This window comes from Schistocerca nitens, chromosome 2, assembly GCF_023898315.1.
Source record: "Schistocerca nitens isolate TAMUIC-IGC-003100 chromosome 2, iqSchNite1.1, whole genome shotgun sequence".
NCBI lineage: Eukaryota > Metazoa > Arthropoda > Insecta > Orthoptera > Acrididae > Schistocerca > Schistocerca nitens.
This window is the reverse complement of record NC_064615.1, coordinates 480677218-480704791: the sequence shown is the minus strand read 5'-3', so window position 1 is coordinate 480704791 and position 27574 is coordinate 480677218. Positions and strand designations below refer to the sequence as shown.

The window sequence follows — 27574 nt, the reverse complement described above, 5'->3', positions numbered from 1 at the left end:
TTCCTCACACACATATATATTGAATAATGAGCATGGCGAAAAAATCAAACAAATCCCGGCTCACACGAGGGCTTATCGACAGCCGTTATTTCCTTGCTCAGTGCGCAAAAGAAACAAGCAAGAGGAAAACGACAGTGGTACCTGAAGTATACTTCACTATTCCATAATGTGGCTCGTGGAATTCGTGTGTAGATGCTGTTGTGGTCTTCACTCCGAGGACTGCTTAGATGCAGCGCTCCACGCTATTCTGTCCTGTACAAGTCTCTTCACCTCTGGGTAACTAAAGCGACCTTTATCCATATGAACCTGCTTACTGTATTCAAACATCCGTCTAACTCTGCAATTTTTACCTCCCACACTACCTTTCATGTCTCAGGATCGGTCCTACCAAACGATCCCTTCTTTTGCTGAAGTTATACAATAAATTTATTTTATCCCCATTTCTGTTCAGTACCTCATCATTAATTATTCGATATACTCGTCTATTACTCAGCATTCTCTTGTAGTTTCATATCTCAGAAGCTTCTGTTCTTTTCTTCTCTGAACTCTTTACCCTCCACGTTTCACTTCCGTGCACTTCTCTTGCTAAGAAATCTTTTCTTTCTATTTTCAATTGTCAGTCTGCATTTTGTACCCTCTCTACTTCGACTGTCTTCAGTTACTTTGCTGCCGCAATAACATAATTTATCTACTACTTTATGTTTTCATTTCCTAATCTAATTTCCTCAAAGTCATCTGATTTAATTCGACTACATTCCATTTGTTGGTATTTATCTTACAACCTCTTTTCAAAACCCTGTTTATTTTATTCAACTGCTCTTCCGAGTCCATTGCCGTCTCTGACAGAATTACAGTATCATCGGCAAGCTTCGAAGTTTTTATTTGTTCTCATTGAACTTTTATTCCCTTTTCAAATTTCTGCTTCTTTTTCTTCACAGCTTCATTAATGTACACAATGAATAACATCAGAGATAGGCTATAATCCTGCATCACCCCCTTTTCAACTACTGTTTTATTTCTATGTCCTTCGACTCCTATAACTGCAATCTGGTTTCGGTACAAGGTGTAGGAAACCTCTCACTCCCTATGTGTTGTCCCTGCTACATTTAGAATTCCAAAGAATGTATTCCTGTTTAAACTGACAAATTTTTTTTCAAAGTCTACAAATGTTACAAATGTACGTTAGCCTTTATACAGCCTATCTTCCATGGCAGGTCGCAGGATCAGTATTGCCCCTCGTGTTCCTGTATTTCTGCGGAATCCAAACTGAATTTACCCAAGATCGGCTTCTACTACTTTTTCCTGTTCATCTGTAAATAATTCTTGTCATTATTTTGCAACAATGACTTAACAGACTGATGTTTGGTAACATTCACATCTGTGAGCATCTACCTTCTTTGGAGTTGAAATTGTAATCTTTACCTTGAAGCCCGTTTTTTTTTTTTCCATGTCTCATATATCTTACACATCAGATCGAATAGTTTTATGACGACGGTGTTCTCCCATGAATATCAATAATTCTGATGGAATATCATCTACTTCATCTGCCTTGTTAATGTAAATTTATGTAAAATAGTCTCGTGGACGACGTCAGAAGCCCCGTGAGGCTGTTCAACAATGGTCTTGTAGTATAAGGAAAGTAGCAACGCCGGTACACTGTAACCAAGTTCAGGCCTGCAGAGGATCGGTGCGTAGTGCGAGGAGTAGCAGTTTACCGCACAGAAACAAATATAGCCTACTGTGAATAAATAGACAGAAACAAGAGTTATTACTCGATTAAATGACTGGCTTTCAATCAGTGGAAACAAGTCACAACCGTAAAATATCGAGGAAAATGCGTCCGGAGCGATGGCAGTCCGAGATTCATTAGAAAAATCCCCCGGAAACGCGATTCACCAACGAAAGAGACAGATTACAACATTCCCGCTCGGCTGATTTCTTTGGGTATTACATGTCAGTCTGGGCCACTTAACAATTAGATTTAACAGAGGAGATAGAGACTATCCAAAGAAAAGCGATTCATTTCATAACGAGATCGTTTAGTAAGCGCGAGAGGGTCACGGAGATTTTTCTTCCAACGCCAGTGGCCCACACTACGAGAGAGGCGTCGTGAATTACAAAGAGGTTTGCTATTGAAATTCCGAGCGCAGAAGTGTCAACCAGCCTAATACTTTTTCTCATTAGCATCTCGCGAAATGGCCATGGGGAAAACAGAAACTCGACCTCATTGGAGGCTTGCCGGCAGTCGTTCTCCCTACGCATTGTTCGAGCATGGAACTGGACAGAGGCCACACACTGCAAGGTACTGAAAAGTACAGACGTAGATGTACGAGTAAATAATCTCAATCGCTTTTACTTCAACCCGCGCTACGAATGATCCATTAGCGATGTATAACGTGCGTCACTTTCTATTTTAAAAAAATTCAAGTAGTCCATAATAACAATACTCCGTGAGTCCTAAAACACAATCAAAATGACAAACCGATTTTGCTGTTCTCCGCAACCATTACTTTATCTGCAGTCTTGTCTCCGAAATATAATGGTAGGTCCACGCTTCGTGTGTAGTCACATGACACGCAAGTCCAGCCTACGATTCAAGTTTTCGCAGCACATATTTGGAATTTTCTTCCACAGGCGTTTTCATTCGAGTCAGCAGAATGACACCCCACCACCTATCCCATCATGCAAGATGCCTATTTTTCCAAACGATCCTACAAATCTTCTGTCACGATACGATGACTGTGACCAATTCCCTAGAAGATACTCAGTTATCCAGTGTTCCCTCGACCAGGCTTAAATTTATTGACCCATTAATGAACAATCTTGAATACTTTTGTAGCGTCCACATGAACTTCAATCAGTTTACTTCGTATGACTACTTCATTTACAAATTTTCTTGCACACCCTTCATCCGTTTCTACGATTTTTAATTTTTTTCGTGTTCATTCTCTTTTCCTAAACACAGAGCGTGATGTTCGAGTTCTGACCCATTTCACAGTCGGGACCTTTCTAGCCAAATACAAAGTGATTTGGTGGTGTGGCAGACTGAGTCCCAATTCGAATATTTTGGGAGGGGTTTCCAGTACCTGCAGTTACCTTACGACCAGTGTCAGCCTTCCGGGAACTTTGGTTAGAACTTGGAGTTAGTAAGTATTTTTAACCTAGTTTGTGGAACGTCGGTCACTGCACGCAGCTGACAACAAATAACTGAGAGTTGATGAGTTGTCACTATTTCAAGGTTTGAAGAACAATATGTATGGATAGTCATATGTTGTTTGTTGTGGTCTTCAGTCCTGAGACTGGTTTGATGCAGCTCTCCATGCTACTCTATCCTGTGAAAGCTTCTTCATCTCCCAGTACCTACTGCAACCTACATCCTTCTGAAGCTGCTTAGTGTATTGATCTCTTGGTCTCCCTCTACGATTTTTACCCTCCACGCTGCCCTCCAATGCTAAATTTGTGATCCCTTGATGCCTCAAAACATGTCCTACCAACCGATCCCTTCTTCTAGTCAAGTTGTGCCACAAACTTCTCTTCTCCCCAATCCTATTCAATACCTCCTCATTAGTTACGTGATCTACTCACCTTATCTTCAGCATTCTTCTGTAGCACCACATTTCGAAAGCTTCTATTCTCTTCTTGTCCAAACTGGTTATCGTCCATGTTTCACTTCCATACATGGCTACACTCCATACAAATACTTTCAGAAACGACTTCCTGACACTTAAATCTATACTCGATGTTAACAAATTTCTCTTCTTCAGAAACGATTTCCTTGCCATTGCCAGTCTACATTTTATATCCTCTCTACTTCGACCATCATCAGTTATTTTACTCCCTAAATAGCAAAACTCCTTTACTACTTTAAGTGTCTCATTTCCTAATCTAATCCCCTCAGCATCACCCGATTTAATTTGACTACATTCCATTATCCTCGTTTTGCTTTTGTTGATGTTCATCTTATATCCTCCTTTCAAGACACTGTCCATTCCGTTCAACTGCTCTTCCAAGTCCTTTGCTGTCTCTGACAGAATTACAATGTCATCGGCGAACCTCAAAGTTTTTACTTCTTCTCCATGAATTTTAATACCTACTCCGAATTTTTCTTTTGTTTCCTTTACTGCTTGCTCAATATACAGATTGAATAACATCGGGGAGAGGCTACAACCCTGTCTCACTCCTTTCCCAACCACTGTTTCCCTTTCATGCCCCTCGACTCTTATAACTGCCATCTGGTTTCTGTACGAATTGTAAATAGCCTTTCGCTCCCTGTATTTTACCCCTGCCACCTTCAGAATTTTAAAGAGAGTATTCCAGTTAACGTTGTCAAAAGCTTTCTCTAAGTCTACAAATGCTAGAAACGTAGGTTTGCCTTTTCTTAATCTTTGTTCTAAGATAAGTCTTAAGGTTAGTATTGCCTCACGTGTTCCAACATTTCTACGGAATCCAAACTGATCTTCCCCGAGGTCCGCTTCTACCAGTTTTTCCATTCGTCTGTAAATAATTCGCGTTAGTATTTTGCAGCTGTGACTTATTAAACTGATAGTTCGGTAATTTTCACATCTATCAACACCTGCTTTCTTCGGTATTGGAATTATTATATTCTTCTTGAAGTCTGTGGGTATTTCGCCTGTCTCATACATCTTGCTCACCAGATGGTAGAGTTTTGTCAGGACTGGCTCTCCCAAGGCCATCAGTAGTTCTAATGGAATGTTGTCTACTCCCGGGGCCTTGTTTCGACTCAGGTCTTTCAGTGCTCTGTCAAACTCTTCACGCAGTATCTTATCTCCCATTTCATCTTCATCTACATCCTCTTCCATTTCCATAATACTGTCCTCAAGTACATCGCGCTTGTATAAACCCTCTATATACTCCTTCCACCTTTCTGCCTTCCCTTCTTTGCTTAGAACTGGGTTGCCATCTGAGCTCTTGATATTCATACAAGTGGTTCTCTTCTCTCCAAAGGTCTCTTTAATTTTCCTGTAGGCAGTATCTATCTTACCCCTAGTGAGACAAGCCTCTACATCCTTGCATTTGTCCTCTAGCCATCCCTGCTTAGCCATTTTGCACTTTCTGTCGATCTCATTTTTGAGACGTTTGTATTCCCTTTTGCCTGCTTCATTTACTGCATTTTTATATTTTCTCCTTTCATCAATTAAATTCAATATTTCTTCTGTTACCCAAGGATTTCTATTAGCCCTCGTCTTTTTACCTACTTGATCCTCTGCTGCCATCACTACTTCATCCCTCAGAGCTACCCATTCTTCTTCTACTGTATTTCTTTCCCGCATTCCTGTCAGTTGTTCCCTTATGCTCTCCCTGAAACTCTCTACAACCTCTGGTTCTTTCAGTTTATCCAGGGCCCATCTCCTTAAATTCCCACCTCTTTGCAGTTTCTTCAGTTTCAATCTGCAGTTCATAACCAATAGATTGTGGTCAGAATCCACATCTGCCCCTGGAAATGTCTTACAATTTAAAACCTGGTTCCTAAATCTCTGTCTTACCATTATATAATCTATCTGATACCTATTAGTATCTCCAGGATTCTTCCAGGTATACAACCTTCTTTTATGATTCTTGAACCAAGTGTTAGCTATGATTAAGTTATGCTCTGTGCAAAATTCTACAAGGCGGCTTCCTCTTTCATTTCTTCCCCCCAATCCATATTCACCTACTATGTTTCCTTCTCTCCCTTTTCCTACTGACGAATTCCAGTCACCCATGACTATTAAATTTTCGTCTCCCTTCACTACCTGAATAATTTCTTTTATCTCGTCATACATTTCATCAATTTCTTCATCATCTGCAGAGCTAGTTGGCATATAAACTTGTACTACTGTAGTAGGCATGGCCTTTGTGTCTATCTTGGCCACAATAATGCGTTCACTATGCTGTTTGTAGTAGCTAACACGCACTCCTATTTTTTTATTCATTATTAAACCTACTCCTGCATTACCCCTATTTGATTTTGTATTTATAACCCTGTAATCACCTGACCAAAAGTCTTGTTCCTCCTGCCACCGAACTTCACTAATTCCCACTATATCTAACTTTAACCTATCCATTTCCCTTTTTAAATTTTCTAACCTACTGCCCGATTAAGGGATCTGACATTCCACGCTCCGATCCGTAGAATGCCAGTTTTCTTTCTCCTGATAACGACGTCCTCTTGAGTAGTCCCCGCCCGGAGATCCGAATGGGGGACTATTTTACCTCCGGAATATTTTACCCAAGAGGACGCCATCATCATTTAATCATACAGTAAAGCTGCATGTCCTCGGGAAAAACTACGGCTGTAGTTTCCCCTTACTTTCAGCCGTTCGCAGTACCAGCACAGCAAGGCCGTTTTGGTTAATGTTACAAGGCCAGATCAGTCAATCATCCAGACTGTTGCCCCTGCAACTACTGAAAAGGCTGCTGCCCCTCTTCAGGAACCACATGTTTGTCTGGCCTCTCAACAGATACCCCTCCGTTGTGGTTGCACCTACGGTACGGCCATCTGTATCGCTGAGGCACGCAAGCCTCCCCACCAACGGCAAGGTCCATGGTTCATGGTGGAAGGATAGTCATATATGTTAATAAAATTTCCTGTTCCTTCGTTAAAAATGACAGTTTAAAAAACTCACTCTCGCAATTTAAAACTTCACCTTATTCACAAAGATTCCACACGTGGACTGATAAATTGATTTGCATATCATACCTTGTGCGACATGGTGTGCTATGATACTACTTGATAATGACTTCACATTTGAAACTGGCCAACAGCAGAAAATAATCGATTAATTTTACAGTCTACAGCTGATAATGTTTTACATTCTTAAAGACTCATTCTGAGACAATCAAGAGGCACACATGCTCTGCTTGCCAATAATGGCCGGACATTTCCCGAAGGATCATTCATTCATCATTATCAACATCAGTGCTTAGGTTTTTAGACCTGTTCCCCCTCCTTATTGGCCCTGCAGTTCTTCCAGGAACGTCCCTACCTTCGCCGACCTACTTGTTTGTTTGACGAAGCTGTTTTGATCATCCAACATTCACCTTGAAGGATCATATGTCTCAACAATACACGTTATAAGTTTACATGTGGCTGTTCCATATCTATATGCATGTTTAGCTCCGACTGACAGGTTCTGACCAAGTTTTCTCTCGGTTGTCAGGCAAATATCAGAACCGTTGATAGTTACAACGGACGAGGTGGATGTATGACGAGGGCAGATGGTTGTCGATGGAGACGTGTCTGTCGGTGTGTCTATACCTATCAATTGGATATTTCTGCCTGAGGGAAAATAGTCTGAAGTATCTTTAGCGCACTCGTGAGAAAATAAATTTTGCTTATTCTTCAGTCGTGATTCGCCCCGTGTCGATGCTTGTTTGATCCACCAGCGAAGACGAGCCACTAATGAGCGCACAAATAAATGATGTGATGTCAAATCAAAACATCTGTATTCACAACTGGTTATTATTATTAGCTTTCTATGTTCGGATTTGTGTCATTGTGTCTCTGATAAATTCTTTTTGGTGTACCTAAAGGGCTGCTAAAACTAGTAATACAGGGATGAGCATCTGAGTTAGGGATAGCTGACATGTCAGAGAAAAACCACACCTATAGCTACCTTGAAATGCCATAGTTAAACGTGTCACACGATCGCGGTACCATCAGACCTTGCACTGGACAGTCATGTACAGGACGAGCAGCACACGAGGTCTCTACACGTTTGATTAAGGTCAAATCATGTTGGCTCGACGCGTAGGATTCTCCATTCAAAAATTGGTGCAGACGCTGGGCTTGTCAAGATCCTCCGCGACAATATTCTGTACTGAGTACATTGATCAGAGAAAGTTGCCAAGGTGATCTACTTTGTTGAACGACAACGTGTGGATGACAGGGATCGTTGAGGGTAGCTAACGTCATAACAGCGAAGCAGGTTATTCGCCAGTTGACTGTAGGGTAAGAATAAAAAGTAATCAGCTACACGACCCAGAACTTACTCCATCATAACCAGTATAGGAACCAGACTCCTACACGAGTACCGGTACCTCTGTTAACAGCGTCACAGAGGATGAGATTAGGGCGCGTACAGGAATTCTGTGTTTGACTGGTAGAAGCACCTATTTGGTCACTTGGAGGGACGAGATACCATGAATGTTGGCGTAGGGCGCTAACAAGAAACGAGTTCGTCGAAAAGCAGATACATTTGAAGCCTATGGTGATCTACTTTAATATTTGTGCGGAGTGAAAAGGGGATCTGCCACCGTTTTTACGGCGCACAATACCTGGAAGAGCTTGTTGGTTACGGGCAAGTGTTTATTTGGAGATCAACTAGAGACGTGCAACCCGAGTAAGACTACGCACCACCTCGTACCTTACGAATCCACCTCAACGTCTGCTGTAAGAGATGATGTGCGGGGTGCCTCAGACTAATTTTCCACTTCCTGACCCATTCAGAGACGGTGCTCGCGGAGACAGAATGCCTGTACCTTCTATCCAGCTATGATTTCTCTAAATTTAGAGTCGAGGTCGTGACGAGATATGTATTTTGCAGCAAGCATTGTGTTTCTCGACTGGTTTTCGGACGCGGAAGCTCGGAATTTTGTAAGCGATATTCTTCAGTATGAAAAATGTTATTCTCGCAGCGTCTGCCTTTGCTGTTTGTGGAGCATCTCTGCGACTCTCTCACTCTGACTTAACGAAACTGAGAGATGAATCGTGCACCTCTTCTCTGAATCTTCTGCGCCTACTTCGTTAATTCATGTTGGTAAGAGTTCCAGACCGATAAACAGCACTCAAGAATTCGTCGACTTCTTTCCTCAGTAACTGCAATTCCTTAGGATGCTACCAATCACTGTGTCTGGAATGTGCCTTTCCAAACGCTAGATTTATTTATCAGTTCCACCCTAAATCGCTAAGGACTGATACTCCAGTTAACTTACGACTGATTTAGGTTAAAATCTGTGAATTGCTAAGGGACCAAACTGCTGACATCATTGGTCCCTAGACTTACACATTACTTAATCAATTTATGCTAAGAACGACACACACACACACACACACACACACACACACACACACACACACACACATTCCCGAGGGAGGGCTCGAACCTCCGACGGGAGGACCCGCGCAATCCGTGACATGGCGCCTCTAACCACGAGGCCACTCTGCGCGGGTCTATTTCGCTTAGCCAAATGATAGCGCGGCCTTTCATCTTTCTGATGCATTCTTTTCGGTTGCCAAATGTCCTTATCAGTTCAATATGGCCGCTGCATCCCATATCATCGACTATTTGTCATATATACTATTAATGTCTTGATCTGCCCCACAAGTCTTTTCGTAAATTACCCTATAAACTACAGTTCAACTACTCATGTTGTAATATTCTATCGCTCTCATTCTTATGTTCATTCCTAGACTTTTTTTCTTGTTGACTTTTTTATTACTAGTTCGATCAATCTATCTGATTTCAATAGCCTCCTCTATCACTTTAATTAAAATGTTTGCAACACTACTAAGCAGTGGTCCAAATATAGCTCTTCATTAATTTTTTCCGGTATTGAGGTTTATATCGTTCGAATTTAGGAAGCTGAGTTTTTATACAAAACCGTTTTGCCTTGTTCATCCCTTCCCAACATGTTTCTCTCACGTCTACGTTTTTTATGGAGACTAACGAATGAAGACGCAAGAAAGAGATATTACCAAGAACGAAGTACATTATCTACATCTACATCTACAAGGATACTCTGCGAATCATATTTAAGTGCCTGGCAGAGGGTTTATCGAACCGCCTTCACAATTCTTTATTATTCCAATCTCGTATAGCGCGCGGAAAGAACGAACGCATATATCTTTACGTACGAGCTCTGATTTCCCTTATTTTATCGTCAACAAAATATTTTCGCATTCGGAGGAGAAAGTTGGTGATTGGAATTTCGTGAGAAGATTCCGTCGCAACGAAAAACGCCTTTCTTTTAATGATGTCCAGCCCAAATCCTGTATCATTTCAGTGACACTCTCCCCCATATTTCGAAGATAATACACATTGTGCTGCCGTTCTTCGAACTTTTTCGGTTTTCTCCGTCACTCCTATCTGGTAAGGACCCCACACCGCGCAGCAGTATTCTAAAAGAGGACGGACAAACATAGTGTAGGCAGTTTCCTTAGTAGATCTGTTACATTTTCTAAGTGTCCTGCCAATAAAACGCAGTCTTTGGTTAGCCTTCACATTTTCTATGCGTTCCTTCCAATGTAAGTTGTTCGCAATTGTAATTCCTAGATATTTGCTTGAGTCTACGGCCTTTAGAGTTGACTAATTTATAGTGTAACCGAAGTTTAACGAATTCGTTTTAGCACTCGTGTGGATGATCTCACACTTTTCGTTATTTAGGGCCAACTACCAATTTTCGCACCATTCAGATATCTTTTCTAAATCGTTTCGCAATTTATTTTGGTCTTCTGATGACCTTATTAGTCAATAAACGACAGCGTCATCTGCAAACAACCTAAGACAGCTGCTCAGATTGTCTCCCAAATCGTTTATATAGATAAGGAGCAGCAAAGGGCCTCTAACACTACCTTGGGGAACGCCAGAAATCACTTCTGTTTTACACGATGACTTTCCGTCAAATACTACGAACTGTGACCTCTCTGACAGGAAATCACAAATCCAGTCACATAACTGAGACGATATTCAATAAGCACGCAATTTCACTACAAGCCGCTTGTGTGGTACAGTATCAAAAGCCTTCCGGAAATTCAGAAATACGGAATCGATCTGAAATCTCTTGTCAACAGCACTCAACACGTCATGCGAATAAAGAGCTAGTTGTGTTTCACAAGAACGATGTTTTCTAAACCCATGTTGACCGTGTGTCAATAGACCATTTTCCTCGAGGTAATTCATAATGTTCGAACACAATATATGTTCTAAAATCCTGCTCAATTTTGAGGTTAATGATTTGGGCCTGTAATTTAGTGAATTACTGCTACTACCTTTCTTGAATATTGGTGTGACCTGTGCACTTCCCAGTCTTTGGGCACGGATCTTTCGTCGAGCGAACGGTTTTAAATGATTGTTAAGTATGGAGCTAATGCATCAGCATACTGTTAAAGGAACCTAATTGGTATACAGTCTGGACCAGAAGACTTGCTTTTATTAAGTTATTTAAATTGATTCAGTACTCCGAGGATATTTACATCTACGTTACTCATGTTGGCAGCTGTTCTTGTTTGAATTCTGGAATATTCACTTCGTCTTCTTTTGTGAAGGCATTGCGGAAGTCTGTGTTTAATAAGTCTGCTTTGGCATGACTGTCTTCGATAGTATCTCCATTGCTATCGCACAGAGAAGGCACTGATTGTTTCTTGCCGCTAACATTCTTCACATACGACCAGAATCTCTTTGAATTTTCTGCCAGGTTTCGAGACTGAGACAAAGTTTCGTTGTGGAAACTGTTATAGGCATCTCGCATTGAAGTCCGCGCTGAACTTCGAGCTTCTGTAAAAGATAGCCGATGTTGGAGATTTTGCGTCTGTCTAAGTTTCGCTTGTTTTTAGTTATTTCTGCAACAGTGTTCTGACTTGTTTTATGTACCAAGGATGATAAGCTCCATCGTTCGTCAATTTTGGTATAAATCTCTCAACTGCTGCCGATACTATCTCTTTGAATTCAAGCCACATCTGGTCTACACTTATATTATTAATTTGGAAGGAGTGGAGATTGCCTCTCAGGAAGGCGTCAATTGAATTTTTATCTGCTTTCTTGAGTAGATACATTTTTCGTTTATTTTTGGATGATTTGGGGGTTACAATATTCAATCTCGCTATGATAACTCTACGTTCACTAATCCCTGTATCCGTTTTGATACTCGTTATTAACTCATTATTATTTTTTGCTTAGAGATCAAATGTGTTTTCACAACCGTTTACCATTCGCGTGGGCTCATGAACTTACTACTCGAAATAATTTGCAGAGAATGCGTTTAGCACAATTTCGGATGATGTTTTATGCGTATCTCCGGAATTAAACATGTATTTTCGCGAACATATCGAGGGTAAAATAATGTTACCAACAACTGTAATCGTATTATTATCAAGAATAAAATAATTGGGTACTTACCTGGTTTCTGTGATCGTAAGGCCTCTACCCATTGTTCCAATCTGGGATGCACTTGAGAAGGACGTATGCCTATTCACTTTGTACTCGTCAAATTCCATGAGTTGCGTGCCGGGCATCATGTAAGAGCAAGATGCTGAAACTGTTCTGTTGAACCGGCGAATCCACGCCGCAGTGAGTAGCTGCTGTCACCGGGGTTTTTACTTTCAATTTCCAGTTATTGTTTTTTTTTCTTTTTGTATGAAGAGTGACTTGGTACTTTAAAGAAAACAGCGACCCAAAGATTGACAATCTGTAATATCCACAACAGTCTGTGATCGCAAGTATTTGTTTTAAGGACACAGAACAATCCGAAGATGATCATTACGATTGACGGTCATTGAATACAACAAATATTTACGATCGTAGAGTGTTGTGGGTTTTACATATTGTTGTATTTTTTTTTTATTTTTTGCATGTTTCGTGGATTACATTCTTGATAAATCGCGACGATGTGGTACGTGTTAGTATGATGGCTAATAAGATACGTGGCTACGTGCTCACAATTTACATAAATGGATTTTTTAAAATTTTTATCTTCAACAAAAGTTGATAATTGTAATTCAACTGTGTATATACTATTTGCACAGAAGTTTGTCTATGAAGTAGAAAGTGTTGTCAAGTTGAAATTATTCCATTTTGTTTTTGTAACTTCCTTTATCAGGTTGCACCTATAACTCTCAAAGGATGTGGTGAAACATTTTTACGGCTGCATATGTTGCTCCCTTCTGTGCAGAGTAAGGCTAAGTTGTGGCTAGAGGAGGTATATTTGTTTCTGGTGTCATATTTATGACAACCACTATTATTTTCAGGTAGTGCACGATTCTTCACCACAAAACTCGTAAGAGAGTAAATGTATTTTGAGGTTGTTGTTAGTACGCTAATTTTTAGTCACCAAATATTATCCTTGCTTCTATGCAAGGAATATTTTGTGCTTATGTGTGGTATCGTCCCAAAAATTGTTCCAAAAGAAATAAAAGAATGTAAGTGTCCAAAGTAAGCTAATTTTGTTATGTTTTCATCAACAAAATTACACTCAGTGCAAGTATTTGTGAACTCAAGCGTCCGAGAGGCTTTATAGCATGCATTTTCTATTCAGGTTGTCTATCAGTATGCAAACCCACGGGTTCTGAAAATCAGTTTTACATATTTTCTTTTCCCCGTGCTGTACTGTTATTGAAAATATCTTGCCTTGTACAGCGCTGAATTAACTGTTAAATAGTTAAGTAATAGACCATTTACCAGTCGGGGACGGCCCGGCGATTTGCCTTTACACGAATAACCTGTTTCTCGGAACTGTTAATGTCATCGTGTAATGCTCTGTGCTGTAGGAGGATCCGTATACCATTCCTAGTACGAAAGTCACGCTGAACAGCTATTACTGACTCGCACTGCACAAAACGTAGAACACAAAACGATTTCTGTTGTCCCGACACCTTTTTTACTAGAACTGAAGTGGGCACAGACTGCTGCGGGAACTCTCGAGAGTTTGCTCTTTCCAACAGTATGTTGTTCATGAACGTATCTCAAATGACGTAATAGTTATGATTTTTTAAAATCGGATGATTGTTTTTGATATACCCTGTATTTAATAGTATAATTCTGTCCTCGTTGCAACTTATTACAAACAAAAATTTGGAATTTTAATTGAATCTTTTCCTCATATATAGCGGTTTTGATGCGATCCGTCTCATCCAGTACACTGGTCCATCTCACCCACACACCCATGGATGAGATGGACCATTCAGGTATTTTTTCATTTTATCATATCTTTCGTATTTTAAGTAGCATTGCCTCAATAATATATTTCAGTTAAGTTTATATGACACGCTATTCGAATGCGCTGGCAGAAGTCAAAAAAGTTAAAAAAACAAAAATATTTTATGCTGAAGAAGAAAAAGTGGTCCAACTCTCCAGGGTTTAGCCTAATGGTAAGTGGCGTGTTCAGTGGAGTAGCTCTTCTGCAAGGCAAGTTGTGCAGACGAATGCCGGACATTTGCCACGCCGGACATTTGCCACACTTGCCTCTTCGCCAGGTAGCGATCCCTCAGGTAAGGTACGCCCTTCCTACTTCTGTCCGCTTTCAAACCGCCGTCTCTACATCTTACTCGATACAACCAGTATACGTAAGCGACCTTCTTCTCGACATCTTGGCCAAATACAGAGCTTCTTTTCTGAAATAGATATATTTATAACTTTTGGGAAACGAAAGCAACACCGACGATTATGTCAGTTTGTAATTAGTTCTGCCAAGTATAAATATAGATCCCTCTGTCTGTACGTTAGCTTCCTTTCACGCTTACTGATTGCGATAGAAACAGTCCATCGCAATGAGAGCAACAAGGAACGATGTAAAGAGAATGCGAATGTACGCTAATCATTTCTTTTTGATCACTGCATTTGAGCCTACTTTAATTACCACAACTGCATGCCCAAAAGACAATAAGGAAAGAAGTAATGGGTATGTGAATGTTTGAAAAAAAATAACGACATCCTCCATATTAATTTACCCTCTAAAATGCGATATCCCTTGCGGCGAAACATTAGTTAATAAAGTGTAGCAGGACAATGTTCAAAACATGACTGAAAATACGTTCACTAATTAGTTCTATGATTGACATGTCATCTAAAGTCGACGTACAATTTTAAAATGTTAGAAATAAGGAAATGAAGTAATACAGAATGCTATGCTTGTAACGTACGTTGTTGTTCTACGTTGTTTAGCTGTGGTATTTACAGGGTCACAGAGAAAGCGTCCTAGGCTTTGGAGGGAAAAGCCGTAATTGTAATGATCTGCACTACAACAGGAACAAGAAGCAGAACTTAAGGAAAAATAATGTAATGTGTGTTCCAGCTCACAAACGACATTGAAGCAGATAATTCCTGTGACTTAGTTTGGGCGGAGGTTAAATTCGACAACCGGAATAAATTAATAACTGGCTCCTTTCACCGACCCCCGGTCTCAGATGAAACAGTGGCTGGACAGTTCCAAGAAAACTTGAGTCTGATCACAAATAGGTACTCTACTCATACAATCAGAGTTGGCACTGACTTCAATTTATCTTCCGTATGTTGACAAAAATACATTTCAGACCCTATTGTAGATAGAAAACAACTTCCGTAATTGTTCTAAATCCTTTTTTAAAAATTATTTTGAACAATTAGTTCACGAGGCCATTCAAATTGTGAATGGTTACGAAAACACACTTGACCTCTTAGCCACAAATAATCCTGAGCATCACGACGGATACAGGGATTAGTGAACACACAGTCGTAGCGAGGCTCAGTTCCGTAACAAAGAAATTCACCAAAACTAAACGCGAAATAAATCTATTTATAAAAGCAACTAAAAAATCGGTTGACGTCTTTGTAAGAGACAGTCTCCAATCTCTCCAAACTATGTAAGTGAAGACCATTTGTGGCTTAAGTTGAAAGAAATAGTATCAACAGCACTCGAGAGATTCATACCAAATAGATTAATAAGAGACGGAACTGATCTCCCACGGTACACAAAACACGACAGAAAGCTGATGCAGGAGCACCGAAAAAGGCAAGTATAATTTAAACGAACACAAAATCTCCAAGACTGGCGAAGTTTTACTGAGGCTCGAAATTTGGTGCGGATTTCAATGCGAGATGCATTTGATAGTATCCACAACGAAACTCTGTCTAGAAATGCGACGGAAAATCCAAAGAGATTCTGGTTCTATGTTAAGTAAACCAGCGGAAAGGCTCAGTAAGCGATGAGGAGGAGGAGGAGGAGGAGGGGGAGACCCTTCGGGGCAGGTAAAATCGTGGCAAATGTCTGGCGTGGCAAATGTCCGCACACCGTGTAGACGTGTTGAACTATTCTTAAAATCAGTATATTTTCCAAAACTTTTGAGAAGGAAGTTAAAAGTGAAAGTAGACGCTGCTCGCCATCATGGAGATGTGTCAGGTTTGTGGACTGCAATTTGAGCAGCCTACAGCGGTGACCGGTCTGTGCAGGTGATGCTCGGTCTCCAGCACTCGGACATCCTGCTGGGCAAGATGGACGGCGGCGCCGGAGCCGGCTCCGGCGGGGGCGGGCAGGGCCAGGACGGCGGCGCCGGAGGCAGCGGAGGCGGCGGGGGCGGCGGGGGCGGGCTGTTCGGCGCGGCTGGTGACGCGGGCCCCGGGCCCACGCCGCCGCTCGTCACGCAGCCTGCCGCCAAGCGCAAGGATGACCCGCTGTTGCAGCACGCCGACTCACAGCAGCAGCAGCAACAGCAGCAGCAGCAGCAGCAGACCTTCATCGTCTCCGGTGTGTACGCCGTGCACTCACATGCAGCCCGTATTGTGATGCAACTACGAAATCCATCTGTCCTGGATTGTTATTCTTGAAGACTGGTCTCACGCAGCTCTCAACCCCACTCTATGCTGCACAAGTACTGCAACATCAACCCATTAGAGGATCCTTACTATAGTCAACCTTTATATCCCACTATAATTTCTACCCCTCTGTCACCAAACAAACTTCTCTTTGATGTCCCAGGACCAGTCTTCAATTGCTGATAAGCCCGATGTATTGAATGAACTGCCGGCCGCTGTGGCTGAGCGGTTCTAGGCGCTTCAGTCCGGAACTGCGCTGCTGCTCCGGTCGCAGGTTCGAATCCTGCCTCGGGCATGGATGTGTGCGATGTCCTTAGGTTAGTTTTTTTGTTCAGTACCCAATCATTACATATTCGACCTACCCTATACTTCAGCATTTCTCTGTAGCGTCATATTTCAAACCATGCTCTTCTCTTCTCCTCTGCGCCATTAATCGTTCACGTTTCTCTTCTATGTAAGGCTACACCCCAAACAAAATATCTTAATATCTGGCACGTTATTGGCAGACACCACCCGTAATTTCACTAATTTTGTCTACAAAGTTTACAGCATTCAGTGCTCTCACAAATATTATTTATTGGATACACCGGTATCGAGTTTTCGGTCAGCCATCGGCCAAGAAGCATTATGGATTATTTACAACGACTGAAAAGGTGAAACTGGTATACTACTCAATAAATAAAATTTATGTGACTATTGACTGATGCAAACCTTATACTCCAAACAAATACTTCTAACACAGGACAGAAAGAAGGTCGGCATCCATCGTAATATCATCTGTCTTTTATATTGCATTGCAGATCTAGATTTCGACTGACAGTGCAGCCAACATCAGTGCTATAAATAAAAGTCATACAAGAATCAGACATATAAACAGCAGATTAAAACTGTGTGCCGGGCCGAGACACATAACAGCGCACACTCCGCTGCAGAGTGAAAATCTCATTATATAAACAGCACATTGATCAAACGCCATGTCATAAATGTGAATAATTACAATTTCACAGTTTCGTACCGTTATAAGTAATCATGTATACTGAATGTAATTATAACGACATACATTCTAATCTAGCTCTACCATGTACAAGCATTAGTCCAATTGAGGTCGCTGTTTACAGTTCCACACACCTACCATAGGATTAAGTCGTACTGAAAAACCAACGCCCTCTCTTTATTTCCCATAAATAAAAGCGTGGTTTAAGTTAAATTGCTTTTTTAATACATAAAAATACACAAATCCAAATAGTAATTACAATGAAATATAATTTTGTCTGGAGGCACACGGATTTAGAAATTCATTATGACGAATGTTACATTTCCTCTTATTGGATATCCAGTGCCCTCTACTTTTTATTTCCCATATGTAAATCAATGCGTTAAGCTAAAAAAAATTATATACGTAGATAGTAACTGTTCTCGAAAGAACAGATACCACTGATGACCGTGCAGCTTCTCTAGAATAAATGATAATGAATTGAAACCCTCAGCTGCCGACAGGTGTTGTTGATATACCTCGATGTGGACAGCTGAAAATGCATGCCCCGACCGGAACTCGAACCTGGGATGTCCTGCTTACATGGCAGACGCTCTATCCATCTTTTTTTTCGGTATTGCTCGTTGCGTATGGTCTGGGCGGAGGTCACAATACATCCGTTCAAGTTGATCGTTGATTCCTTTATTCAGTTTTTTTTTATTACAGAGGGCAAGTAGCTCCCTGACCGAACAAGCTGAGCTACCGTGCCGGTGCAACTATATCCACTGCACCAACTGTATACACATCTGAACCACCGAGAACACAGATGCATAACCCGACTGCAAGGACTTATCCCTTGCACGCTTCCCGTGAGACCCACATTCTCAACTGTCCACAATCTACATACGTAATGTACCTAGTAGATATTTGCCCATCCACTCATTACTCGCGCACACTAAGGTGACGATTCCCATAAGTGTTCGGGCAACCTGTGCACATTCACACAGACGAAGCTCAATGGCTGGGTATCTGGTTTTTCGAGAACAGTTACTATCTTGAGATATATATATATATATATATATATATATATATATATATATATATATATATATATATATATATATATATACTCCTGGAAATTGAAATAAGAACACCGTGAATTCATTGTCCCAGGAAGGGGAAACTTTATTGACACATTCCTGGGGTCAGATACATCACATGATCACACTGACAGAACCACAGGCACATAGACACAGGCAACAGAGCATGCACAATGTCGGCACTAGTACAGTGTATATCCACCTTTCGCAGCAATGCAGGCTGCTATTCTCCCATGGAGACGATCGTAGAGATGCTGGATGTAGTCCTGTGGAACGGCTTGCCATGCCATTTCCACCTGGCGCCTCAGTTGGACCAGCGTTCGTGCTGGACGTGCAGACCGCGTGAGACGACGCTTCATCCAGACCCAAACATGCTCAATGGGGGACAGATCCGGAGATCTTGCTGGCCAGGGTAGTTGACTTACACCTTCTAGAGCACGTTGGGTGGCACGGGATACATGCGGACGTGCATTGTCCTGTTGGAACAGCAAGTTCCCTTGCCGGTCTAGGAATGGTAGAACGATGGGTTCGATGACGGTTTGGATGTACCGTGCACTATTCAGTGTCCCCTCGACGATCACCAGTGGTGTACGGCCAGTGTAGGAGATCGCTCCCCACACCATGATGCCGGGTGTTGGCCCTGTGTGCCTCGGTCGTATGCAGTCCTGATTGTGGCGCTCACCTGCACGGCGCCAAACACGCATACGACCATCATTGGCACCAAGGCAGAAGCGACTCTCATCGCTGAAGACGACACGTCTCCATTCGTCCCTCCATTCACGCCTGTCGCGACACCACTGGAGGCGGGCTGCACGATGTTGGGGCGTGAGCGGAAGACGGCCTAACGGTGTGCGGGACCGTAGCTCAGCTTCATGGAGACGGTTGCGAATGGTCCTCGCCGATACCCCAGGAGCAACAGTGTCCCTAATTTGGTGGGATGTGGCGGTGCGGTCCCCTACGGCACTGCGTAGGATCCTACGGTCTTGGCGTGCATCCGTGCGTCGCTGCGGTCCGGTTCCAGGTCGACGGGCACGTGCACCTTCCGCCGACCACTGGCGACAACATCGATGTACTGTGGAGACCTCACGCCCCACGTGTTGAGCAATTCGGCGGTACGTCCACCCGGCCTCCCGCATGCCCACTATACGCCCTCGCTCAAAGTCCGTCAACTGCACATACGGTTCACGTCCACGCTGTCGCGGCATGCTACCAGTGTTAAAGACTGCGATGGAGCCCCGTATGCCACGGCAAACTGGCTGACACTGACGGCGGCGGTGCACAAATGCTGCGCAGCTAGCGCCATTCGACGGCCAACACCGCGGTCCCTGGTGTGTCCGCTGTGCCGTGCGTGTGATCATTGCTTGTACAGCCCTCTCGCAGTGTCCGGAGCAAGTATGGTGGGTCTGACACACCGGTGTCAATGTGTTCTTTTTTCCATTTCCAGGAGTGTATATACAGTTAAAGGCTACCCAGTCATTGACCTTCGTCTGTGCGAATGTGCACAGGTTGCCCGAACTCTTACGGGAATCGTCACCTTGGTGTGCGCGAGTAATGAGTGGATGGGCAAATATCTATTAGGTACATTACGTATGTAGATTGTGGAAAGCTGAGAATGAGGGTCTCACTGGAAGCGTGCAAGGAATAAGTCCCTGTAGTCGCGGTATTCATCTGTGCCCTCGGTGCCTCAGATGGATAAAGCGTCTGCCATGTGAGCAAGAGATCCCGGGTTCGAGTCCCGGTCGGGGCACACATTTTCAGCTGTCCCCATCGAGGTATATCAATAACACCTGTCGGCAGCTGAGGGTTTCAATTAATTACCATTCAAAAATTTATGTACATAAAATATAGAGACTTCAAAAAGTAACTCTAATAAAATACAATTTTGTCTGGAGGCACAAATGGCTCTAAGCACTATGGGACTTAACATCTGAGGTCTTCAGTCCCAGAGACTTAGAACTATTTAAACTTAACTAACCTAAGGACATCACAGGCATCCATGCCCGAGGCAGGATTCGAACCTGCGACCGTAGCAGCTGCACGGTTCCGAACTGAATTCGGCCACAGCGGCCGTCCTGGAGGCACATAAATTCAAAAAATCATTACGACAAATATTACATCTCGTCCTACCCGACAGCCAATGCTCTTTTTTTTTTTTTACTGCCCATATCTAAAACAATGGGTTAACATAATTTTTTATATAACGGGTGTCCAGGAAGTAAGGACAAAGTTGAATTTTGAGCCATTTTGCCATATGACGGTTGGCAGCTATGGTTTTTTCATATTTGTTAATTGGGATCTTTCCCATTAGTAGCCTGATAGCTTTTGTGTGGCGAGCATTGTTGTTTGATGTTTATTTTCGTCAAGGAGCAGATGACAACTGAGCAACATATCGAAATGATAAAAAGTTATTACAAAAACAGTGAAAGTCGCACGGCAACCGTTCGTGAAGTGTGTGTGACAGACGAAGACAATGCTACTCTAACCGAATCATCAGTTCGGAAGTTGATCCGGAAGTGTGAGGCCATGGGTTGTGTTTCAATCGCTAAGGAAACAGGACCACCGAGTTCTGCTTGAATACAAGATCTGAAAATGCATTCACCTTGCACGAGAGCTGAAGCCTACAGGTCTTGGAAAGAGACATCGATTTGCTCAATGGCTCCTGGCTCGACAAGAGGAGAACGAGAACTTCACAAAAAGAATAATTTTCTCAGATGAGGCGCATTTCCACCTCAAAGGGTACGTCAGTAAGCAGAACTGCAGAAATTGCGGTAACGAAAATCCGCGAGTGACCGTGGAAGATGATAGGCATCCACAACGCACGACTGTGCGGTGTGAGATCTGGGCGGGAGGAGCGATCGGCGCGTACTTTTGTGAAAATGATAAGGGAATTTCCGTCACTGTGAACGGCGACCGTTACCGAAACATGCTTTCTGGTTGCTTTTTCTCTCTTATTGATGAAAATGACGATTTTTGGTCTCGACAAGACGGTGCTACATGTCACACATCCCGTGAAACGGTTGTTCTGCTGAATGAAATGTTTCCTCAAAAAATTATCTCTTTGGGTGGCAACAAAGGAATCGATTGCCAGATTCTGCGATCTTACACCTTGTGATTTTTTGTGGGGCTTCGTGAAATAAAAACTGTGTGTGAACAAACCACAAACAATACACCAATTGAAGCTTGAATTTAAAATGGTTATTAACGGCACCCCACCAGATGTTTGTGAAAGCGTCATCGAGAACTTCAGTGAACGCATTGCTCGTTGCCGCGCGGCCTTGGGTGGCCATCTGGTGGATATAATTTTTCTTAGATAAATGGAAGAAGTTATTCAATGTGTATGTAAAAAAAATTACATTTTCAATAAATTTTGTATGTTCTATAGCACTTTAATATTCGTCCCTACTTCCCGGACACCCTCTAAATAAAAATACAATGAATTCAAATAACAATTATAATAAAATACAGTTTTGTCTGGAGACACATAAATTAAAAAAAATCGCTACAACAATTTTTACATTCTAGAAGAGTTAATGAGACTGAAACAGGAAAACATATACTGCCTGACAAAAAAAAAAAAAAAAAAAGTGAGGCAGCCGCAAGGTGAGGAGGAAACGAAATGAAATTTCGCGGTTTGACAGGGTATCTGATTAACTTTTCATAACTGGGATTCACAGTAATGCGAAATTTTTTGAAAGACAATATGTTTACGCCAGTGACTGTTAAACTTTTTATTTCCACTATTGCAATTTCGGCCTTAGGCCATTATCAAGTGCAGATGATTTGGCTTTAAGCCATGTCAACTTTATACAGGCTGATACATATGTCGTTGTCATTTGCTGTTATATACATTCGTAACGCTGCTAAGTAGTGCGAGCACACACGTCTGTGCTGTTTTACGATATATGGACATATAAATGTGTCAGCCTGTATAAAGTTGACATGGCTTAAAGCCAAAACATCTGCACTTGATATTGGCCTAAGGCCGAAATTGCAATAGTGGAAATAAAAAGTTTAACAGTCACTGACGTAAACATGATGTCTTTCAAAAAAAAAATTGAAAAAAGAAAAGGTGTCTGATGTTACTGCAGTGATGCGAAATAGTCAAATTTATGAAGAGTTGGAAGGATGAGCCCACTTATCAATACGACGTTGCATCCCCTCAAGCCTGAATGCGTGGACTAATTCGGTTGCGAAGGGTGTCATAAATACCATCTATCCTCTCATGATGCAAGCTGGCCCACAAATGTTGTAAACTGGTTCTGGATACTGACACTGTCGCAGAGTAGACGTCCGAGCAGGTTCCACACGTGTTCCATCGGGGACAGATCTGCGCACCTTGCTGGCCACGGGAATACGTCAACACCAAGCAGTCAGTTCATAGACACAAGTGCCTTGTGTGGACGAGCATTGTCCTGTTGAAAAGTCGCACCACGATGATGTTGCATGAGAGCTAACACATGAGGACGCAGGAGGTCCGTGACGTATCGTTGTGTCGTCAGAGTTCCCTCAGTCCCTACCAGACGTGAAGTCATAGGTGATGGCTCCTCACACCACGACACCATCTACATCTACATCCATACTCCGCAAGCCACCTGACGGTGTGTGGCGGAGGGTACCTTGAGTACCTCTATCGGTTCTCCCCTCTATTCCAGTCTCGTATTGTTCGTGGAAAGAAGGATTGTCGGTATGCTTCTGTGTGGGCTCTAATCTCTCTGATTTTATCCTCATGGTCTCTTCGCGAGATATACGTAGGAGGGAGCAATATACTGCTTGACTCTTCGGTGAAGGTATGTTCTCGAAACTTCAACAAAAGCCCGTACCGAGCTACTGAGCGTCTCTCCTGCAGAGTCTTCCACTGGAGTTTATCTATCATCTCCGTAACGCTTTCGCGATTACTAAATGATCCTGTAACGAAGCGCTGCTCTCCGTTGGATCTTCTCTATCTCTTCTATCAACCCTATCTGGCACGGATCCCACACTGCTGAGCAGTATTCAGGCAGTGGGTGAACAAGCGTACTGTAACCTACTTCCTTTGTTTTCGGATTGCATTTCCTTAGGATTCTTCCAATGAATCTCAGTCTGGCATCTGCTTTACCAACCATCAACTTTATATGATCATTCCATTTTAAATCACTCCTAATGCGTACTTCCAGATAATTTATGGAATTAAATGCTTCCAGTTGCTGACCTGCTATATTGTAGCTAAATGATAAGGGGTCTATCTTTCTATGTATTCGCAGCACATTACACTTGTCTACATTGAGATTCAATTGCCATTCCCTGCACCATGCGTCAATTCGCTGCAGACCCTCCTGCATTTCAGTAAATTTTCCAATGTTACAACCTCTCGATATGCCACAACATCATCCGCAAAAAGCCTCAGTGAACTTCCGATGTCATTCACAAGGTCATTTATGTATATTGTGAACAGCAACGGTCCTACGACACTCCCCTGCGGCACACCTGAAATCACTCTTACTTCGGAAGACTTCTCTCCATTGAGAATGACATGCTGAGTTCTGTTATCTAGGAACTCTTCAATCCAATCACACAATTGGTCTGATATTCCATATGCTCTTACTTTGTTCATTAAACGACTGTGGGGAACTGAATCGAACACCTTGCGGAAGTCAAGAAACACGGCATCTACCTGTGAACCCGTGTCTATGGCCCTCTGAGTCTCGTGGACGAATAGCGCGAGCTGGGTTTCAGACGACCGTCTTTTTCGAAACCCATGCTGATTCCTACAGAGTAGATTTCTAGACTCCAGAAAAGTCATTATACTCGAACATAATACGTGTTCCAAAATTCTACAACTGATCGACGTTAGAGATATAGGTCTATAGTTCTGCACATCTGTTCGACGTCCCTTCTTGAAAACGGGGATGACCTGTGCCAGAAGTAACATCGTTCTGCCTTACCAAAATATTGGAAGAATGGTGGCCGCCTTGCTCGCCAGCGATTGTCGTCCGGGGTAGTGCATCGCTGAACACAATGCGAAGCCATTCATCAACTGTCCATTCTTTCCGGTCACGGAATCATTCCAAACGCATAGATGTGTAAAGATTCCCACGCTCTCGGTGCACAATACGGCAATCCTCCCTTGTGCTGGTCAGAGGTTGTCGACCGGAACTTTAATGACGGGTATGGCTGCCCTCACGTTCCCATGCAGTCCACCACCGAGCCACAGTCACTTCCGAATGCCCCTACAAAACGACTCGACCAGACGGAAGACCGACAATTTAGCGCCTCCCAAGCTCTGTCAGGTTCCGAAAACGCAGTCACACACGAGGACGCGGCATCTTCGTGTCCAGCACAGATGTCACTCAGCGTAAGACGCTGTCCTCCCTCCTTTACACGCTACCAGGCCTGGTAACTACACTAAACACGATCAGCACTAAATGAACTCTGCTGACCGTTCTACCTGTCACCATTTACATGCGCTCCAATGGCGCGTACGTGTGCGAAGTGACATTGACATCTGACCATACCTTCTGCATGCTTCACTTTTTTATCAGGCAGTGTATATTTCCAATTTTCAGTATATCTTTTCTGTTTATTGCATTCTACATCTTATATCCTCTTCACTTCTGGCGTTGTCAGTTATTTCGCTAGGAAAATAGCAAAACTCGCCTACTACTTTCAGCATCACATTTCCTAACCTAATTGCTTCATTATCGCCTGACTTAATTCAACTACACTTCATTACACTTGTTTTATTTACATTATGTTCATTCCTTGCATAAAAAACCTTCACATTGGAAAATAAGTTCACAAATGAGCATATATTAATATTAAACGGCACAAATTTGACTTTGATAGTGCTTTAAGCCAGAAGTAACGGCTCACAGCCACCACTTCGAACGGTCTTTATTTTCTGGTGTTACAAATCGTGCACGTGTCTCATCTACAGTAACAAATTTGCTCATAAAACCAACTGATTTCATTGTGAAATCCTCTTTCACATTTAGTTTTAGTCAACCTTCTACAAAGACGACACCCACTAGCACAAAGGTGTCTCGTAGTTAATTCTTCCAAATTCCTACGACGTCACCTATTTAATGTTAATTTTCATTTATCATGCAAGTTTGAGATATCTTTCACGTGAACGACTTTCAGGAGAAGTACTGCCCCTTTGAATTCAGTCACCTATATCATACCATCAAATGGAAGGACAGACGTCCCATTAACCTCCCCTAACTTTGGATGGGTAATCGCACTCTATAAGGTATCCAAATCAAAGAATTTTAAAGTTGCCCAGTATTCCAGTTATCCATCGGAACGAAACCACGCTACATTTTTGTATTAAAAGACCATTTGAACAATTAAGTTCATTCCAAAAATTAAGTTCACACTAGAGTTGCGTTATTGCGTAACGTAACGATACAAAAAAAGCAAACTCTCATTTAACCCTCTATTACATGGTGTTACCATTTGGCAACAAACCGTAAATTTACGTATAATGATAAGGAAACCATTTGTGTATGCATGATGTTGCCGTCTGGTAACACACACAGTCTGGCTGCGTCTAGCTAGACTGTGTCTAGTGTCATTAAGTTGGCCGGAACAGTTAAAAATCGATAATCTTTTCTCTAAATGTCGAGCGTATGTAAACACTCACGAAATCAGCTGAAAGGGGAATTATTTCTTATGTTCAATGATAGCACAGATTATGTTTCAATGTCTCTGTAACTGAACAATTAATAATTAATCGATGTATTGAATAAATCGAAATTAATCAAAATTTCTTTTTCAACCTGTATTTTGTGTATCAGGCTTTATCCCCTGATTTCATTCACTGATATTCGTTTCCTAAAAATAGGACATGCTGTATAGGGTTAAATTAACGCTATCGCTATGCAAGGGTACAGACATATTTGCTTGCCTCAGTATAGGATAACCTCACATTTAAACAGGATGGGACATGAAACCGATAGTTTCCTTTTTAAATGAACCGGCCTAGCATTAGCGTTAAGTTACCTAGGAACAACACCGATAATCTAAATTTGGATTCCGGACGGGTATTTCGACACTGCTCTTCGAGAAGGCAAGTCTTGTGTTTGTATCAATGCGTCACTTAGTTGCGTTCATAGCTCTACGTCCGTGTCTCGATTCAGTCATTTGTCAAGAAGGCTCCAAGATGTGTGTGCGTGTGGTGTAACAGGTACCCCGCAGAAATTTCCGAAAGTGTAAAAACGAGTTGATAAAATTATTCAAATGTTTTAGGATTCATCCCTATACAAAGAACCTACTTTTTTTATTTCTTTAAGATTTGTAACAGCGATAGTAGACAGATAATACAACCTTTATAATTTTGTGATGAATTTATGTGTTACGTGCTACACTGTTTCAGCAGCCATGGAGACTCCTACCCAGACGCCGACGACGACGTCCAAGAAGTCAGAGTCGAAGAGCAAGAAGAGTGACAATAACGGAGTGAAGAAGAAGAAAACGAGGTAATTATACACTAACACGCAGACTTCACATCGAGCTTGGATCACAAACACAGATACCTGATTCCATGCTGCCGAAAAAAAGAGTTTCATGTACCAAGAGGCACCGTATCGAAAATTTAAAACGCGTACAGATAAAGCGGGAAAACATCATCCGCTAAGTCACAACGCGGACGAAAGTGTGTGTTGAGTGATCGTCACGGGCGGTTATTGAAGAGGATTGTCACGAAAAATAAGAGGACGATAGGGGGAAAAGTGACTGCAGAATTAAATGTCACACTCGCTTCAAAAGCAAGGAATTGCAGGGCAAGCTGGAAATCGAAAACCACACGTAAGTGATGTAAATTCCCATAACAGAAAAACGTGGTACCGAAGCCATAGAACTTGGACTGTGGAGGAATGGAAGAAAGTCATTTGGTCGGATGAGTCTTGCTGCACACTGTTCCCAACATCGGGCCGAGTCTACTTCCCAAGAGTGAAATACGATGGGGGTTCGGTGATGATCTGTGCCGCCATATGGTGCTATTCCGTGGGTCCCATGGTTAC

The 27574-nt window shown here is 42.2% G+C and overlaps 1 protein-coding gene across 1 annotated transcript in view; it reads left to right on the top strand.

The window, feature by feature from the left end:
• Positions 1-27574, top strand: part of LOC126236409 (keratin, type I cytoskeletal 9) — a 102135-nt gene that overhangs the window by 8782 nt on the left and 65779 nt on the right. Inside the window, exons 2-3 of the mRNA XM_049945706.1 lie at positions 16140-16434; positions 26929-27031. Of these exons, the coding sequence (XP_049801663.1) occupies positions 16140-16434; positions 26929-27031 (398 nt within the window). The remainder of the gene's footprint in view (positions 1-16139; positions 16435-26928; positions 27032-27574) is intronic.